The 20,809-nt window shown below is 47.8% G+C and overlaps 1 protein-coding gene across 1 annotated transcript in view; it reads left to right on the top strand.

Annotated features, from left to right (window-relative positions):
* fscn2a (fascin actin-bundling protein 2, retinal a) overlaps positions 1 to 20,480 on the top strand; it is a 29,825-nt gene extending 9,345 nt beyond the window's left edge. Inside the window, exons 2-5 of the mRNA XM_021559074.3 lie at positions 9,580 to 9,736; positions 10,411 to 10,532; positions 19,417 to 19,584; positions 19,824 to 20,480. Coding sequence (XP_021414749.3) covers positions 9,580 to 9,736; positions 10,411 to 10,532; positions 19,417 to 19,584; positions 19,824 to 20,026 — 650 coding nt within the window. The 3' untranslated portion in view covers positions 20,027 to 20,480. The remainder of the gene's footprint in view (positions 1 to 9,579; positions 9,737 to 10,410; positions 10,533 to 19,416; positions 19,585 to 19,823) is intronic.
* Positions 20,481 to 20,809: the final 329 nt, after the last annotated feature.

Raw genomic sequence — 20,809 nt, 5'->3', positions numbered from 1 at the left:
TCTGTAAGTAGCACAACCGACTACCTCATCCCCATATTATTACTTACCCTCTTTTGCACCTCAGTATCTCTACTTGCACATCATCATCTGCACATACAGTAAATCATTCCAGTATTAATATTAAATTGTAATATTTTCGCCTCTATGGCCTATTTGTCATGTACTGTCATGTTGTGTCTTGTTTCTGTCCTTTCCCTTCACCCTGTCTCCCTCTGCTGGTCGTTGTTAGGTTACCTTTTCTCCCCCTCTTTTCCCCAGCTGTGCCTTGTCTCCTCCTAACTACCTCGTCACCCCTTTTCCCACCTGTTCCCTTTTTCCCTCTGATTAGTCCTCTATATCTCTCTCTGTTTCTGCTCCTGTCTTTGTCGGATTCTTGTTTGTGTTGTTCATGCCTGAACCAGACTATCGTCATGTTTGCTGCAACCTTGTCCTGTCCTGTCGGAACCTGCCGGTCCATCTGAGCCTACGTTTTGTTTTGTTATTAAAGAAGCTCTGTTTACGTTAATTCGCTTTTGGGTCCTCATTCACGCACCGTAACAGAAGAATCCGACCAAGAATGGACCCAGCGACTTCGGATCCTCTCCACTCAGCCGTCGAGATCCAGGGAGCGATGCTAGGCAGACACAAGCAGGAATTGTCTGCTGCTCGGCATGCCGTTGAGACCCTGGCCACCCAAGTCTCCAACCTCACAGAACAGGTTCACCATCTCCGCCTCGATCCACCGGCCACTTCCAGGGCTTTCGAATCTCCGGAGCCCAGAATCAATAACCCGCCGTGTTACTCTGGGGAGCCCACTGAATGCCGCTCGTTCCTCACCCAGTGTGATATTGTGTTTTCTCTCCAGCCCAACACTTACTCCAGGAGCACTGCTCGTGTCGCCTACGTCATATCTCTCCTTACTGGACGGGCTCGTGAGTGGGGCACGGCAATCTGGGAGGCAAGGGCTGAGTGTACTAACCAGTATCAGGACTTTAAGGAGGAGATGATACGGGTTTTTGATCGATCTGTTTTTGGGGAGGAGGCTTCCAGGGCCCTGTCTTCCCTATGTCAGGGTAATCGATCCATAACAGACTACTCTATTGAGTTTCGCACTCTTGCTGCCTCCAGTGGCTGGAACGAGCCGGCTTTGCTCGCTCGTTTTCTGGAGGGTCTCCGCGCAGAGGTAAAGGATGAGATTCTCTCCCGGGAGGTTCCTTCCAGCGTGGATTCCTTGATTGAACTCGCTATTCGCATTGAGCGACGGGTTGATCTTCGTCACCGAGCTCGTGGAAAGGAGCTCGCGTTCTCCGTTGCCCCCCTCTCCGCATCACTACCATCTTCCTCTGCCGGCTCGGGTGCTGAGCCTATGCAGCTGGGAGGTATCCGCATCTCGACTAAGGAGAGGGAACGGAGAATCACCAACCGCCTCTGTCTCTATTGCGGTTCTGCTGGTCATTTTGTCACTTCATGTCCAGTAAAAGCCAGAGCTCATCAGTAAGCGGAGGGCTACTGGTGAGCGCTACTACTCCTGTCTCTCCTTCAAGATCCTGCACTACCTTGTCGGTCCATCTACGCTGGACCGGTTCGTCAGCTTCCTGCAGTGCCTTAATAGACTCTGGGGCGGAGGGCTGTTTTATGGACGAGACCTGGGCTCGGGAACATGACATTCCTCTCAGACAGTTAAGGGAGTCCACGGCCTTGTTCGCCCTGGATGGTAGTCCTCTCCCCAGGATTCAGCGTGAGACGCTACCTTTAACCCTCACTGTTTCTGGTAATCATAGCGAAACCATTTCTTTTTTAATTTTTCGTTCACCTTTTACACCTGTTGTTTTGGGCCATCCCTGGCTAGTTTGTCATAATCCTTCCATTAATTGGTCTAGTAATTCTATCCTCTCCTGGAACGTCTCTTGTAATGTGAAATGTTTAATGTCTGCTATCCCTCCTGTTTCCTCTGTCTCTTCTTCACAGGAGGAGCCTGGTGATTTGACAGGGGTGCCGGAGGAATATCACGATCTGCGCACGGTGTTCAGTCGGTCCAGGGCCACCTCTCTTCCTCCACACCGGTCGTATGATTGTAGTATTGATCTCCTTCCGGGAACCACTCCCCCCCGGGGTAGACTATACTCTCTGTCGGCTCCCGAACGTAAGGCTCTCGAAGATTATTTGTCTGTAGCTCTTGACGCCGGTACCATAGTCCCCTCCTCCTCTCCCGCCGGAGCGGGGTTTTTTTTTGTTAAGAAGAAGGACGGGTCCCTGCGCCCCTGCATAGATTATCGAGGGCTGAATGACATAACAGTGAAGAATCGTTATCCGCTTCCTCTTATGTCTTCAGCCTTCGAGATCCTGCAGGGAGCCAGGTTTTTCACTAAGTTGGACCTTCGTAACGCTTACCATCTCGTGCGCATCAGGGAGGGGGACGAGTGGAAGACGGCGTTTAACACTCCGTTAGGGCACTTTGAATACCGGGTTCTTCCTTTCGGCCTCGCCAACGCTCCAGCTGTCTTTCAGGCATTAGTCAATGATGTCCTGAGAGACATGCTGAACATCTTTGTTTTCGTTTACCTTGACGATATCCTGATTTTTTCACCGTCACTCCAGATTCATGTTCAGCACGTTCGACGTGTCCTCCAGCGCCTTTTAGAGAATTGTCTTTTTGTGAAGGCTGAGAAGTGCTCTTTTCATGCCTCCTCCGTCACGTTTCTCGGTTCTGTTATTTCCGCTGAAGGCATTAAGATGGATCCCGCTAAGGTCCAAGCTGTCATTGATTGGCCCGTCCCTAAGTCACGCGTCGAGTTGCAGCGCTTTCTCGGCTTCGCGAACTTCTATCGTCGTTTCATCCGTAATTTCGGTCAGGTGGCAGCCCCTCTCACAGCCCTTACTTCTGTCAAGACGTGCTTTAAGTGGTCCGTTTCCGCCCAGGGAGCTTTTGATCTCCTCAAGAATCGTTTTACATCCGCACCTATCCTTGTTACACCTGACGTCTCTAGACAGTTCATTGTCGAGGTTGACGCGTCAGAGGTGGGCGTGGGAGCCATTCTTTCTCAGCGCTCCTTCTCTGACGACAAGGTCCACCCTTGCGCGTATTTTTCTCATCGCCTGTCGCCGTCGGAACGTAACTATGATGTGGGAAACCGCGAACTGCTCGCCATCCGCTTAGCCCTAGGCGAATGGCGACAGTGGTTGGAGGGGGCGACCGTTCCTTTTGTCGTTTGGACTGACCATAGGAACCTTGAGTACATCCGTTCTGCCAAACGACTTAATGCGCGTCAGGCGCGCTGGGCGCTGTTTTTCGCTCGTTTCGAGTTCGTGATTTCTTATCGTCCGGGCTCTAAGAACACCAAGCCTGATGCTTTATCTCGTCTCTTCAGTTCTTCAGTAGCCTCCACTGACCCCGAGGGGATTCTCCCTGAGGGGCGTGTTGTCGGGTTGACTGTCTGGGGAATTGAGAGGCAGGTAAAGCAAGCACTCACTCAAACTCCGTCGCCGCGCGCTTGTCCCAGGAACCTTCTTTTCGTTCCCGTTCCTACTCGTCTGGCCGTTCTTCAGTGGGCTCACTCTGCCAAGTTAGCCGGCCACCCTGGCGTTCGGGGTACGCTTGCTTCCATTCGCCAGCGCTTTTGGTGGCCCACCCGGGAGCATGACACGCGTCGCTTCGTGGCTGCTTGTTCGGTCTGCGCGCAGACTAAGTCCGGTAACTCTCCTCCTGCCGGCCGTCTCAGGCCGCTTCCCATTCCCTCTCGACCGTGGTCTCACATCGCCTTAGATTTTGTCACCGGACTGCCTTCGTCAGCGGGGAAGACTGTTATTCTTACGGTTGTCGACAGGTTCTCTAAGGCGGCTCATTTTATTCCCCTTGCTAAGCTTCCTTCTGCTAAAGAGACGGCACAAATCATCATCGAGAATGTTTTCAGAATTCATGGCCTTCCGTCAGACGTCGTTTCGGACAGAGGTCCGCAATTCACGTCTCAATTTTGGAGGGAGTTTTGCCGTTTGATTGGGGCTTCCGTCAGTCTCTCTTCCGGCTTTCACCCCCAGTCTAACGGTCAAGCAGAACGGGCCAATCAGACTATTGGTCGCATCTTACGCAGTCTTTCTTTTCGCAACCCTGCGTCTTGGTCAGAACAGCTCCCCTGGGCAGAATACGCCCACAACTCGCTTCCTTCGTCTGCGACCGGGCTATCTCCTTTTCAGAGTAGCCTCGGGTACCAGCCTCCGCTGTTCTCATCTCAGTTCGCCGAGTCCAGCGTCCCCTCCGCTCAGGCTTTTGTCCAACGTTGCGAGCGCACCTGGAAGAGGGTCAGGTCTGCACTTTGCCGTTATAGGGCGCAGACTGTGAGGGCTGCTAATAAGCGTAGAACTAAGAGTCCTAGATATTGTCGCGGTCAGAGAGTTTGGCTCTCCACTCAGAACCTTCCCCTTAAGACCACTTCTCGCAAGTTGACCCCGCGGTTCATTGGTCCGTTCCGTATTTCTCAGGTCATTAATCCTGTCGCAGTTCGACTTCTTCTTCCGCGATACCTTCGTCGCGTCCACCCGGTCTTCCATGTCTCCTGTATCAAGCCCGTTCTTCGCGCCCCCGCTCGTCTCCCCCCCCCCCCCCCCATCCTTGTCGAGGGCGCACCCATCTACAGGGTCCGTAGGATTTTGGACATGCGTCCTCGGGGCCGTGGTCATCAGTACCTAGTAGATTGGGAGGGGTACGGTCCTGAGGAGAGGAGTTGGGTTCCCTCTCGGGACGTGCTGGACCGTGCGCTGATCGATGATTTCCTCCGTTGCCGCCAGGTTTCCTCCTCGAGTGCGCCAGGAGGCGCTCGGTGAGTGGGGGGGTACTGTCATGTACTGTCATGTTGTGTCTTGTTTCTGTCCTTTCCCTTCACCCTGTCTCCCTCTGCTGGTCGTTGTTAGGTTACCTTTTCTCCCCTCTTTTCCCCAGCTGTGCCTTGTCTCCTCCTAACTACCTCGTCACCCCTTTTCCCACCTGTTCCCTTTTTCCCTCTGATTAGTCCTCTATATCTCTCTCTGTTTCTGCTCCTGTCTTTGTCGGATTCTTGTTTGTGTTGTTCATGCCTGAACCAGACTATCGTCATGTTTGCTGCAACCTTGTCCTGTCCTGTCGGAACCTGCCGGTCCATCTGAGCCTACGTTTTGTTTTGTTATTAAAGAAGCTCTGTTTACGTTAATTCGCTTTTGGGTCCTCATTCACGCACCGTAACACTATTTATTACCTACCTCCCTACTCTTCTACATTTGCACACACTGTACATAGATCTTTCAATTTTCTTTTGTTTTGTGTTATTGACTGTACATTTGTTTATGTGTAACTCTGTGCTGTTGTTTTCGTCGTACTGCTATGCTTTATCTTGGCCAGGTTACAGTTGTAAATGAGAACTTGTTCTCAACTGGCCTACCTGGTTAAATCAAATAAATAAATACAAAATGGTGCACAATGCATGTGTGGAAAGCACTTAGAGACTTAACCAGAAAGCCTCACAGCTGTAATCGCTGCCAAACATGCTTCTACAAAGAATTGACTCAGGGATGTGAATACTTATGTAAATTAGATATTCTGTATTTCATTTTCAATACATTTGAAAAATGTCAAAAACATGTTTTCACTTAGTCAATATGGTGTATTGTGTGTAGATGGGTGAGAAAATGTTTGATGCATTTCAAATTCAGGCTGTAACATAACAAATTGTGGAATATGTTGAGGGGTGGGGATCATTTCTGAAGGTGCTGTACATAGGCCTACAGTACCTGTGTTACCCAACATGTCATCGTGGCACCCAGAACCTAATCCCGCATGTGCACTGCTTCGTCTGTCACAACACAACCAGACATGTTAGTTTAATAATTTTTTTTTATCACAATGTAAGTGTCACAACTTGCGGTCACCTCGGGACACGTGTAATCTGCTGTGTGAGATAAACTGGCAGGATAAGACAGGACGTGCAAATGACAGGCTCATCCGAGCAGCGGGATACCTCGGGGCAAGGCGGTGCCAAGGTCAACTCTCACACCACCTCTCCTATGGTCGTGTTCATTAGGGCATGCAATGCAATGTTTCATTCAGTTTTATCCCATTTAGTGCCTAATGAACACCACCCTGGTCCTCTCACGTCCAGGGACTTCCTCTTTGGACGTTCAAACCTCAGGGAGATCCCAAATCAGGAGGAAATGCATGCTTTGTATAGAGGCCAGGAGTTTTTCCTGTCCACATTACCTAATTAGAAGATAACTCCTGGTCCTAGTTTTAGACTTTATCTATGGCCCAGGGTTTTAGGCTTTATCTATGGCCCAGAGTTTTAGGCTTTATCTATGGCCCAGAGTTTTAGGCTATATCTATGGCCCAGAGTTTTAGGCTTTATCTATGGCCCAGAGTTTTAGGCTTTATCTATGGCCCAGAGTTTTAGACTATATTTATGGCCCAGAGTTTTAGGCTATATCTATGGCCCAGAGTTATAGGCTATATCTATGGCCCAGAGTTTTAGGCTATATCTTATGGCCAGAGTTTTAGGCTATATCTATGGCCCAGAGTTTTAGGCTATATCTATGGCCATAGTTTTAGGCTATATCTATGGCCCAGAGTTTTAGGCTATACATAGAAACCAGAGTTTTTCCTGACCAGGTCACGTAGTCAGGAAAAACTCCTGCCCCTTTCATGCACCAGACCAATAACAAATTATACAGCTGAACCCAAAACAAATAACACACTATACAGCTGAACCCAAAACCTATAGAATATTATACAGCTGAACCCAAAACCTATAAAATATTAAACAGCTGAACCCAAAACCTATAAAATATTATACAGCTGAACTCTATAGTGATCCAGCCTGGTCTCAGAGCAAAACGTATTATACAGTGCATTCGAAAGTATTGATAACCCTTTACTTTTTCCACATTTTATTACGTTACAACCTTATTACAACCAGTGGGGCTTCCCAAAGCCTGAAATGTGGCAAAAGGTTGCAAAGTTCAAGGGGGCCGAATACTTTCGCAAGGCACTGTAGCAACCCAAATGTTGTGTTTGAATCTCATCACAGACAACTTTAGTATTTTAGCTAATTAGCAACTTTGCAACTACTTACACCATTTTAGCTACTTTGAAACTACTTCGCATGTTAGCTAACCCTGACCTTAACCCTATGACCCAACTCCTAACCCTAACCTTAACCCTATGACCCAACTCCTAACCCTAACCTTAACCCTATGACCCAACTCCTAACCCTAACCTTAACCCTATGACCCAACTCCTAACCTTAACCCTATGACCCAACTCCTAACCCTAACCTTAACCCTATGACCCAACTCCTAACCCTGACCTTAACCCTATAACTCAACTCCTAACCCTGACCTTAACCCTATAACTCAACTCCTAATCCTAACCTTAACCCTATGACCCAACTCCCAACCCTGACCTTAACCCTATGAACCAACTCCTAACCTTAACCTTAACCCTATGAACCAACTCCTAACCCTGACCTTAACCCTATAACCCAACTCCCAACCCTGACCTTAACCCTATAACCCAACTCCTAACCCTATAACCCAACTCCTAACCCTGACCTTAACCATATAACCCAACTCCTAACCTTAACCCTATGACCCAACTCCTAACCCTGACCTTAACCCTATAACCCAACTCCTAACCCTAACCATAACCCTATAACCCAACTCCCAACCCTGACCTTAACCCTATAACCCAACTCCTAACCCTATAACCCAACTCCTAACCCTGACCTTAACCCTATAACCCAACTCCTAACCTTAACCCTATGACCCAACTCCCAACCCTGACCTTAACCCTATAACCCAACTCCTAACCCTATAACCTAACTCCTAACCCTGACCTTAACCCTATAACCCAACTCCTAACCTTAACCCTATGACCCAACTCCTAACCCTGACCTTAACCCTATGACCCAACTCCTAACCTTAACCTTAACCCTATGACCCAACTCCTAACCCTAACCTTAACCCTATGACCCAACTCCTAACCCTGACCTTAACCCTATGACCCAACTCCTAACCCTGACCTTAACCCTATAACCCAACTCCCAACCCTGACCTTAACCCTATAACCCAACTTCTAACCCTGACCTTAACCCTATAACCCAACTCCCAACCCTGACCTTAACCATATAACCCAACTCCTAACCTTAACCCTATGACCCAACTCCTAACCTTAACCCTATAACCCAACTCCTTAACCCTGACCTTAACCCTATGACCCAACTCCTAACCTTAACCCTATAACCCAACTCCTAACCTTAACCCTATAACTCATCTCCTAACCTTAACCCTATGACCCAACTCCTAACCCTGACCTTAACCCTATGACCCAACTCCTAACCCTGACCCCTAACGTACTACAGTACAGCAGTTGAAGATAATATATCATACTGTGCTAAACTGGTTAAAGCGATCAAGACGTAGGATACTATACGTCCTACAATTCGTATTATGTTATATTGTATGGCTGCTGTTACATTGTAGGCCAATGTAAAGTAACCTATCATTCTAAATAGAGGCACGGATTTTGGTCAAATTTAACACGTTTTCCTCTGAGACAAGGTTGCAGCGGCGTTGCCTCGGTAATTCACATTCAGATTGTTGGTGCAATGTGTTTATGTCCTCATCATTTTTTATTTAGGTACTGTGTGTGTTTTATGAGCTCACAGTCCTGCAGTAGCAGTGGTTGCATACTGTAATATCCCCCCTGCTCACAACATGAGGGTATACTTGCAGAGTTACACACCGAGAAGACCAGGACTATTATACTGTTTAACATGACACGTTGGCAATGTTCTGTCCTGACAGTCCTGCACTATAAAGGAGCAGAGTGCATTTGTGAGTGGAAGTGATTAAAAGAGGTGGGCTTGAATCAAGGGAAGAAATGTGGATGATTGGAAGGAGCTCATATTTGGGGTTGGATGATACAGAAGATTAAGAGATTTAAAAAACAAATACATTAAAATCACTAAATGAAAAGGATCATAAATCTGTTGACTTTGTGTGTGAACCTACCCTGTTTTTCTCTGATACTTTATATCCAGTCTAGGTCGGTGGAGCTCGGTGCCCTACTCCTTTAAAAAGAGAGAGATATACTCCAGAATAGTCAGCTTTCAGAGAAGCTCTATAAGGAAGAACTCATCATCCTAAATGAATAGGATGTCTAAAGCTTTGGCCTACGAGACATGATCTAGCGTACCTAACCTTAACCACACAGCCCATTTAGACAAGGCCCGGGATATAAGAATAGCACTGTCTTCTGACCAGGTTTTGTGCTGTGAGTCCCTGAGCTGTGTAACACTAGAGAAGAAGAGACGAGAGACATACAGTTCTTTAATGAGATGTCACATCACTGCTGTGTCCATGGTTCTCCTGCAAATCACCTTTGAGTGTAAATGGCTTGTGAGAAGAGCTTGTAATCATCGTCATTGTAATGCCCTTCGACTCCGAGCCATGGCATTCTTATCTCAACTGTCTTTTTCTCTTTTATTTCCCTTTTGTTGTTGTCTCTGTATAATGGATCAATAAAGTTTTGTTGTCTCTGTATAATGGAGCAATGAAGTTTGTTGTGTTGTATCATTATAGGTGTGAGCATCTCAGCCAACCAGGATGTGGAGACAGACATGGAGACCTTCCAGATGGAGATTGATAAGGAGAGCAAGAAGTGCATGTTTAGGACCAACGGCGGTAACTACTGGACACTGGTCTCCCACGGAGGGATCCAGTCCACAGCCACGGAGGTGTAAGTAGATCTATTTTACACTCACTAGTTTGTCATGAGAATGCACACCATAGAGTTGGCTACAGACGGATTCCCAATTCAGTCTTTTGGACATTCTTGCTAACATGCTAACATCATCTGTTGGACATTCTTGCTAACATGCTAACATTATCTGTTGGACATTCTTGCTAACATGCTAACATTATCTGTTGGACATTCTTGCTAACATGCTAACATGATCTGTTGAACATTCTTGCTAACATGCTAACATTATCTGTTGGACATTCTTGCTAACATGCTAACATGATCTGTTGGACATTCTTGCTAACATGCTAACATTATCTGTTGGACATTCAGATGTTGTTTTGTCAGAACAAGCACACCTGATTGAACTTGTCAACGAATAAACCAAATGAATTTAATCTTAGTGTTCTTGTTCTGGAATAGAACAAATATGTGCCAGAGTTTAGGGTGCATGAAGAATGGACAGGGAAACACCTCTACTAAACAGATCTGCAACCAGAGGATATGAACAGTTCTATGTAATGTCGCTTCTGAGGGCATACATCAAAACACTTAGGTTTAAACAATTATACTAGATTTAAACAACCTTCCATGAAATTATTTTCAACTTAACCCCCCCCCCCCCCCTCTTTTCCTTCTTCTCTTTTATCCCCTTATCCGGACAACCACAGGGAGGCCAACACAATGTTTGACATTGAATGGCTCGGTCGCAGTGTAGCACTGAAGGCAAGCAATGGGAAGTACGTGTGCACCAAAAAGAATGGGCAGCTTTCAGCCGTCAGCGATTCCGTAGGTAAGTGCTTCGAGATCCACATCTCTGATGTGATTCAGGTAGCATAGAGATCACGTTGAATGTGTCACATGGAATGTGCTCAACACGACTGAGGGACGAATGAGCACGTGTCATGTGTAAAGAGAATTGGCATGTGATCAGAGGACGAAAGAGAAGAAGAATAGAAGATCAATGGTGATCAAAGGACAGGGAAGGACCAGACATTAGCCTGGGAATTTCTCTCACTGGCCCATTTATTTCCTTTAGGGCCCCATTACAAAAAAGGACTTAGGAAAATTGCAATTGGCTTAGAACAGGGCGGCATGGCTGGCCCTTGGATGTACACAGAGAGCTAATATTAATAATATGCATGTCAAACTCTCCCCTCGCTGAAAGTGGAGGAGAGATTGACTTCATCACTAAATGTATTTATGAGAGGTATTGACATGTTGAATGCACTGAGCTGTCTGTCTAAACTACTGGCACACAGCTCGGACACCCATGCATACCCTACAAGACATGCCACAAGAGGTCTCTTCACAGTCCCCAAGTCCAGAACAGACTATGGGAGGCACACAGTACTACATAGAGCCATGACTACATGGAACTCTATTCCACAGTACTACATAGAGCCATGACTACATGGAACTCTATTCCACATAAAGTAACTGACACAAGCAGTAAAATTAGATTTAAAAAACTGATGAAAAAACACCTTATGGAACAGCGAGGACCGTGAAGCAACACAAACATTGGCACAGACACACACACACACACACACACACACTACACACTACACACACACACACACACTACACACTACACACACACACACAATAACATACGCACTACACATACACATGGATTTAGTACTGTAGATATGTCATGTACTGTCATGTTGTGTCTTGTCTCTGTCCTTTCCCTTCACCCTGTCTCCCTCTGCTGGTCGTTGTTAGGTTACCTTTTCTCCCCCTCTTTCCCCCAGCTGTGCCTTGTCTCCTCCTAACCACCTCGTCACCCCGTTTCCCACCTGTTCCCTTTTTCCCTCTGATTAGGTCCCTATATCTCTCTCTGTTTTTGTTCCTGTCCTTGTCGGATTCTTGTTTGTTGTGTTTCATGCCTGAACCAGACTGTCGTCATGTTTGCTGTAACCTTGTCTTGTCCTGTCGGAATCTGCCGGTCCGTCTGAGCCTACCTATGTTTGGTAATTAAAGAAGCTCTGTTTAAGTTAATTCGCTTTTGGGTCCTCATTCACTCACCGTAACAGAAGAATCCGACCAAGAATGGACCCAGCGACTTCGGATCCTCTCCACTCAGCCGTCGGGATCCAGGGAGCGATGCTAGGCAGACACGAGCAGGAAGTGTCTGCTGCTCGACATGCCGTTGAGACCCTGGCCACCCAAGTCTCCAACCTCACAGAACAGGTTCACCATCTCCGCCTCGATCCACCGGCCACTTCCAGGGCTTTCGAATCTCCGGAGCCCAGAATCAATAACCCGCCGTGTTACTCTGGGGAGCCCACTGAATGCCGCTCGTTCCTCACCCAGTGTGATATTGTGTTTTCTCTCCAGCCCAACACTTACTCCAGGAGCACTGCTCGTGTCGCCTACGTCATATCTCTCCTTATTGGACGGGCTCGTGAGTGGGGCACGGCAATCTGGGAGGCAAGGGCTGAGTGTACTAACCAGTATCAGGACTTTAAGGAGGAGATGATACGGGTTTTTGATCGATCTGTTTTTGGGGAGGAGGCTTCCAGGGCCCTGTCTTCCCTATGTCAAGGCAATCGATCCATAACAGACTACTCTATTGAGTTTCGCACTCTTGCTGTCTCCAGTGGCTGGAACGAGCCGGCCTTGCTCGCTCGTCTTCTGGAGGGTCTCCGCGCAGAGGTAAAGGATGAGATTCTCTCCCGGGAGGTTCCTTCCAGCGTGGATTCCTTGATTGAACTCGCTATTCGCATTGAGCGACGGGTTGATCTTCGTCACCGAGCTCGTGGAAAGGAGCTCGCGCTCTCCGTCGCCCCCCTCTCCGCATCACTACCATCTTCCTCTGCCGGCTCGGGTGCTGAGCCCATGCAGCTGGGAGGTATCCGCATCTCGACTAAGGAGAGGGAACGGAGAATCACCAACCGCCTCTGTCTCTATTGCGGTTCCGCTGGTCATTTTGTCACTTCATGTCCAGTAAAAGGCCAGAGCTCGTCAGTAAGCGGAGGGCTACTGGTGAGCGCTACTACTCCTGTCTCTCCTTCAAGATCCTGCACTACCTTGTCGGTCCATCTACGCTGGACCGGTTCGTCAGCTGCCTGCAGTGCCTTAATAGACTCTGGGGCGGAGGGCTGTTTTATGGACGAGACCTGGGCTCGGGAACATGACATTCCTCTCAGACAGTTAAAGGAGCCCACGGCCTTGTTCGCCCTGGATGGTAGTCCTCTCCCCAGGATTCAGCGTGAGACGCTACCTTTAACCCTCACTGTTTCTGGTAATCATAGTGAAACCATTTATTTTTTAATTTTTCGTTCACCTTTTACACCTGTTGTTTTGGGCCATCCCTGGCTAGTTTGTCATAATCCTTCCATTAATTGGTCTAGTAATTCTATCCTCTCCTGGAACGTCTCTTGTCATGTGAAATGTTTAATGTCTGCTATCCCTCCTGTTTCCTCTGTCTCTTCTTCACAGGAGGAGCCTGGTGATTTGACAGGGGTGCCGGAGGAATATCACGATCTGCGCACGGTGTTCAGTCGGTCCAGGGCCACCTCTCTTCCTCCACACCGGTCGTATGATTGTAGTATTGATCTCCTTCCGGGAACCACCCCCCCCCGGGGTAGACTATACTCTCTGTCGGCTCCCGAACGTAAGGCTCTCGAAGATTATTTGTCTGTAGCTCTTGACGCCGGTACCATAGTCCCCTCCTCCTCTCCCGCCGGAGCGGGGTTTTTTTTTTGTCAAGAAGAAGGACGGGTCTCTGCGTCCCTGCATAGATTATCGAGGGCTGAATGACATAACAGTGAAGAATCGTTATCCGCTTCCTCTTATGTCTTCAGCCTTCGAGATCCTGCAGGGAGCCAGGTTTTTCACTAAGTTGGACCTTCGTAACGCTTACCATCTCGTGCGCATCAGGGAGGGGGACGAGTGGAAGACGGCGTTTAACACTCCGTTAGGGCACTTTGAATACCGGGTTCTTCCTTTCGGCCTCGCTAACGCTCCAGCTGTCTTTCAGGCATTAGTCAATGATGTCCTGAGAGACATGCTGAACATCTTTGTTTTCGTTTACCTTGACGATATCCTGATTTTTTCACCGTCACTCCAGATTCATGTTCAGCACGTTCGACGTGTCCTCCAGCGCCTTTTAGAGAATTGTCTTTTTGTGAAGGCTGAGAAGTGCACTTTTCATGCCTCCTCCGTCACATTTCTCGGTTCTGTTATTTCCGCTGAAGGCATTAAGATGGATCCCGCTAAAGTCCAAGCTGTCATTGATTGGCCCGTCCCTAAGTCACGCGTCGAGCTGCAGCGCTTTCTCGGCTTCGCGAACTTCTATCGTCGTTTCATCCGTAATTTCGGTCAGGTGGCAGCTCCTCTCACAGCCCTTACTTCTGTCAAGACGTGCTTTAAGTGGTCCGTTTCCGCCCAGGGAGCTTTTGATCTCCTCAAGAATCGTTTTACATCCGCTCCTATCCTTGTTACACCTGACGTCTCTAGACAGTTCGTTGTCGAGGTTGACGCGTCAGAGGTGGGCGTGGGAGCCATTCTTTCTCAGCGCTCCCTCTCTGACGACAAGGTCCACCCATGCGCGTATTTTTCTCATCGCCTGTCGCCGTCGGAACGTAACTATGATGTGGGTAACCGCGAACTGCTCGCCATCCGGTTAGCCCTAGGCGAATGGCGACAGTGGTTGGAGGGGGCGACCGTTCCTTTTGTCGTTTGGACTGACCATAGGAACCTTGAGTACATCCGTTCTGCCAAACGACTTAATGCGCGTCAGGCGCGTTGGGCGCTGTTTTTCGCTCGTTTCGAGTTCGTGATTTCTTATCGTCCGGGCTCTAAGAACACCAAGCCTGATGCTTTGTCTCGTCTCTTCAGTTCTTCAGTAGCCTCCACTGACCCCGAGGGGATTCTCCCTGAGGGGCGTGTTGTCGGGTTGACTGTCTGGGGAATTGAGAGGCAGGTAAAACAAGCGCTCACTCACACTCCGTCGCCGCGCGCTTGTCCTAGGAACCTTCTTTTCGTTCCCGTTCCTACTCGTCTGGCCGTTCTTCAGTGGGCTCACTCTGCCAAGTTAGCCGGCCACCCTGGCGTTCGGGGTACGCTTGCTTCCATTCGCCAGCGTTTTTGGTGGCCCACCCGGGAGCATGACACGCGTCGTTTCGTGGCTGCTTGTTCGGTCTGCGCGCAGACTAAGTCCGGTAACTCTCCTCCTGCCGGCCGTCTCAGGCCGCTTCCTATTCCCTCTCGACCGTGGTCTCACATCGCCTTAGATTTTGTCACCGGACTGCCTTCGTCAGCGGGGAAGACTGTTATTCTTACGGTTGTCGATAGGTTCTCTAAGGCGGCTCATTTCATTCCCCTTGCTAAGCTTCCTTCTGCTAAAGAGACGGCACAAATCATCATCGAGAATGTTTTCAGAATTCATGGCCTTCCGTCAGACGTCGTTTCGGACAGAGGTCCGCAGTTCACGTCTCAATTTTGGAGGGAGTTTTGCCGTTTGATTGGGGCTTCCGTCAGTCTCTCTTCCGGCTTTCACCCCCAGTCTAACGGTCAAGCAGAACGGGCCAATCAGACTATTGGTCGCATCTTACGCAGTCTTTCTTTTCGCAACCCTGCGTCTTGGTCAGAACAGCTCCCCTGGGCAGAATACACCCACAACTCGCTTCCTTCGTCTGCGACCGGGCTATCTCCTTTTCAGAGTAGCCTCGGGTACCAGCCTCCGCTGTTCTCATCTCAGTTCGCCGAGTCCAGCGTCCCCTCCGCTCAGGCTTTTGTCCAACGTTGCGAGCGCACCTGGAAGAGGGTCAGGTCTGCACTTTGCCGTTATAGGACGCAGACTGTGAGGGCTGCTAATAAGCGTAGAACTAAGAGTCCTAGATATTGTCGCGGTCAGAGAGTTTGGCTCTCCACTCAGAACCTTCCCCTTAAGACGGCTTCTCGCAAGTTGACCCCGCGGTTCATTGGTCCGTTCCGTATTTCTCGGGTCATTAATCCTGTCGCAGTTCGACTTCTTCTTCCGCGATACCTTCGTCGCGTCCACCCGGTCTTCCATGTCTCCTGCATCAAGCCCGTCCTTCGCGCCCCCGCTCGTCTTCCCCCCCCCCCCCCATCCTTGACGAGGGCGCACCCATCTACAGGGTCCGTAGAATTTTGGACATGCGTCCTCGGGGCCGTGGTCACCAGTACCTCGTAGATTGGGAGGGGTACGGTCCTGAGGAGAGGAGTTGGGTTCCCTCTCGGGACGTGCTGGACCGTGCGCTGATCGAGGATTTCCTCCGTTGCCGCCAGGTTTCTTCCTCGAGTGCGCCAGGAGGCACTCGGTGAGTGGGGGGGTACTGTCATGTACTGTCATGTTGTGTCTTGTCTCTGTCCTTTCCCTTCACCCTGTCTCCCTCTGCTGGTCGTTGTTAGGTTACCTTTTCTCCCCCTCTTTCCCCCAGCTGTGCCTTGTCTCCTCCTAACCACCTCGTCACCCCGTTTCCCACCTGTTCCCTTTTTCCCTCTGATTAGGTCCCTATATCTCTCTCTGTTTTTGTTCCTGTCCTTGTCGGATTCTTGTTTGTTGTGTTTCATGCCTGAACCAGACTGTCGTCATGTTTGCTGTAACCTTGTCTTGTCCTGTCGGAATCTGCCGGTCCGTCTGAGCCTACCTATGTTTGGTAATTAAAGAAGCTCTGTTTAAGTTAATTCGCTTTTGGGTCCTCATTCACTCACCGTAACAAGATATGTGGTAGTGGTGGAGTAGGGGCCTGAGGGCACACAGTGTGTTGTGAAATCTGTGAATGTATTATAATGTTTTAAAATGGTATAAACTGCCTTCATTTTGCTGGACCCCAGGAAGAGGAGCTGCTGCTTTGGCAACAGCTAATGGGGATCCATAATACAAATAGATAATACAAATAGAAAATACTAGCTCAAAAAATATAATTCTGACAGGTCCACAGGGCTAAAATCCAGAGTCCCATCGGGCATTTGGCATTACCGCCCCATGTCTCTCCCGCCCCATGTCTCTCCCGCCCCATGTCTCAGCCGCCCTATGTCCACCCCATGTCCCTACCGCCCTATGTCCCACCCGTCCTATGTCCCTACCGCCCCATGTCCCTACCGCCCTATGTCCACCCCATGTCTCTACCGTCCTATGTCCCACCCGTCCTATGTCCCTACCGCCCTATGTCCCTACCGCCCTATGTCTCTACCGCCCTATGTCCCACCCGTCCTATGTCCCTACCGCCCTATGTCCCTACCGCCCTATGTCTCTACCGCCCTATGTCCCACCCGCCCTATGTCTCTACCGCCCCATGTCCGCCCTATGTCTCTACCGCCCTATGTCCCACCCGCCCTATGTCTCTACCGCCTCTACCGATCTTAGGAACTTCACAAAGGGTAATTTACTTGAAAGAGGAGTATTCCATAGCCAGATAGCATTAGCTATAAATTATTGTTCAGTTTGGTCTCTTAGACGAGGTTCTACTTCTTGTTCTTGGTACTTCATATTACCAAAACATTACCTCATCCAATGGCATATATCACTTGTCAATTATAGATACTCCCATCTCACATACAATCCCTCCTGGACAAGCTCACAGAGGAGAGTGAGCCTCTAGGTCATATACTAGGTCAAGAGAAGGGCAACATCAGATAAAATGGTTCCAGACACTCAATGGGAAAAGGAGGGAGTGACTGGAGTACAGACATAGTGGAGCCCTTCACATGGTTTCACAGATATATTCATTATGAAAACAATGTTCAAACCTGACTTCTCCCTTTCTGATATTCTGCCTATTACCAGACATGTAAAAGACAAGCCTGACCTCTCCCCTCGCTGGGCCCCAAGTGATTTTCCCTAGAGAAGAGAGAGGAAAATGCAACTGCCAACAGTATAGTCCAAAAGAAGACATCCTAATGACAAGTATCTCACATAAGCATATTATGAAAGTAAATAAAATCTTATTTATCAATGTTACCTAACTAATTCTGATTCAGCTACGACACGCCCCATATCCCTACCGCCCCATGTCCCTACCGCCCCATGTCCCTACCGCCCTATGTCTCTACCGCCCCATGTCCCTACCGCCCCATGTCTCTACCGCCCCATGTCTCTACCGCCCTATGTCTCTACTGTCCCATGTCTCTACCCCCTATATCCCACCCGCTTTATGTCCCACCGGCTCTATGTCCCATCCCTTCCATGTCTCTACAGCCCCATGTCCCACCCGCCCCATGTCTCTACCGCCCTACGTCTCTACCCCCTATGTCCCACCTGCCCTACCCCTTTATGTCACTACCCCCCTATGTCCGCCCTATAGCCCTATTTTCCACCCGCCCTATGTCCCTACCATGTCCCTACCGCCCTATGTCCCTACCATGTCCCTACTGCCCTATGTCCCCACCGCCCTATGTCCCTACCGTACTATGGACAGTCCGTTTCTGTCAAAAGGACATGTGCTATTAAAGCCTCACCTGGCCATGACCCCACTGTCAGGGGGAGTTGGGATATGCAAAAACCTAGTTTCCCACTGGGCAAAACACGGCTGAATCAACGTTGTTTCCACGTCATTTCAACAACAACAAATCAAGGTGATGACGTTGAATCAGCATGGGAATCAGCATGGGAATCAGCATGGGAATCAGCATGGGGATCAGCATGGGAATCAGCATGGGAATCAGCATGGGAATCAGCATGGGAATCAGCATGGGGATCAGCATGGGAATCAGCATGGAGATCAGCATGGGAATCAGCATGGGAATCAGCATGGGAATCAGCATGGGAATCAGCATGGGAATCAGCATGGGGATCAGCATGGGAATCAGCATGGGAATCAGCATGGGAATCAGCATGGGAATCAGCATGGGGATCAGCATGGGAATCAGCATGGGAATCAGCATGGGAATCAGCATGGGAATCAGCATGGGAATCAGCATGGGAATCAGCATGGGAATCAGCATGGGAAACTGATTGGATTTGCAAAAAGTCGTCAACGTAAATGTATTTTGTCATTTTATTTCAACTTTTAAACTAAATTCAATGTCATGGTGACATGTTTTGTTGATTTCAAGTTGAATTCACGTTAGTCAACCTAATGTAAGTCAAAAATAGATGTTGAACTGACGTCTGTGCCCAGTGGGTTCCAATTCACATATGCGTATTAACACACTCTTAGATGTCAGAAATAGGACAAATATAAGCACCCACCAAATTATTATTAATTTTGTCATTATTATTTATTGTTATTATTCTTGTTGTCATTATTATTATTATTGTTATTATTGTTGTTTTTTATTATTGTTATTATTTTATTATTATTATTGTTATTATTTTATTGTCATTATTATTATTGTTATTATTTTATTGTCATTATCATTATTGTTATTATTTTATTGTCATGATTATTATTGTCATTATTTTATTATTATTATTGTTATTATTGTTGTTTTTATTATTGTAATTATTTTATTATTATTATTGTTATTTTATTGTCATTATTATTATTGTTATTATTTTATTGTCATGATTATTATTGTCATTATTTTATTATTATTATTGTCATTATTATTGTTGTTATTATTTTATTATTATAATTGTTATTATTGTTGTTGTCATTTTTATTATTGTCATTATTTTATTATTGTTATTATTATTATTGTTGTTGTCATTATTATTATTGTCATTATTGTTATTCTACCTTCCTGTCGTTGTGTTGCAGGTGATGATGAGCTCTTCCTGATGAAGCTCATTAATCGGCCCATGTTGATCCTGCGAGGGGAGAACGGTTTTGTGTGTCATCACAAGAGCTCCAACACGCTGGATGCCAACCGATCCGTCTATGACATCTTCTTACTGCTTTTCAGCGATGGCGCCTACCACATAAAAAGTCAGTGTTTGTGGGTGTGTGTGTGTGTGTGCGTGTGTGTGTGTGCTTGCATGGATGCATGTTTGCATTTGTGTGCATGTCTTTATGTACCATGTATGTGTAAATATTCTATCTGCATGTGTTCTACTGTCTTAGAGTAAAATGTGGCATAGTTCTATCAGTATTACTACAAAGTACACCAAACCAAGTATGTCACTCTTTATCTCTAACTATCAATAACGTTGTCCATCTCCACTCAGGCGTAGGTGGAAAGTTCTGGTATGTCTCCAGCAGCGGCCTGGTGTGCTCAGACGGAGACAAGCCTGAGGACTTCTTCCTGGAGTTCCTGGAGCACGGGCGGGTGGGCATCAAGGGCAAGAACGGCAAGTACCTGCGTGGGGACAGCGGCACGCTGAAGGGCGACGCTGCTACCGTGGACCCCTCCTGTCTCTGGGAGTACTAACCTGGCGCGACCTCCTGACGACCCCTGAAGCCCGTGGAGGGGTGGAGGGAGAAGGAGAGAGGGAGGACCTGGTTCCCACCTGGGTTCACAGCTCAACCAACAACGATACATTACACAGACTGACTGGGGAACATTTTCACTACTCTCTTTTCTACTTTAGCGGCAAAGGAGAGGCCGTTCCCACTTCTTTGTTTTGTTTTGGCAAAGAGTGAAAATGTGTAGAAAGTTTCTTTGTGTTTATTTTATTATATTTTATTTGTTTTCCAAAAAAAACATTGGTTACCTAAATATAGTTTATTTTCCAAGTGACATTGCCAACATCAACAACAGCGAATACTTAATAAAATCTGCTAATTTTGGTCACTCACACAGCCTATAAAAAAACATCAGATTCTGTATAGCGGTCCTTAAATTATTATCTGGATGCCTGAATAAAGGCAGCTTTTCACATCAATATGTCTTTGTTGTGATGTTTAATGTTGTCTTTAACAACAGTGTATCAGTACAATGATTATCCAACACTGCTCCCAAACATATTCACTGCTTCCAAAGAGGACACGAATCAGCTTCCAAAATGCCCAAATGAATGGTGTAGAATACCAGACCAGAGTAGCCCAAATGGCCCTGTTTGAGTTGCCCAAATGGCCCTGTTTGAGTAGCCAGAGTAGCCCAAATGACCCTGTTTGAGTAGCCCAAATGGCCCTGTTTGAGTAGCCAAGAGTAGCCCAAATGGCCCTGTTTGAGTAGCCCAAATGGCCCTGTTTGAGTAGCCCAAACGGCCCT

This window comes from Oncorhynchus mykiss, chromosome 13 (genome assembly GCF_057628025.1).
Source record: "Oncorhynchus mykiss isolate SJ-2025 chromosome 13, ASM5762802v1, whole genome shotgun sequence".
NCBI classification, from domain to species: domain Eukaryota; kingdom Metazoa; phylum Chordata; class Actinopteri; order Salmoniformes; family Salmonidae; genus Oncorhynchus; species Oncorhynchus mykiss.
Note: the sequence above shows the minus strand (reverse complement) of the source record. Positions and strands in the feature narration are given on the sequence as shown.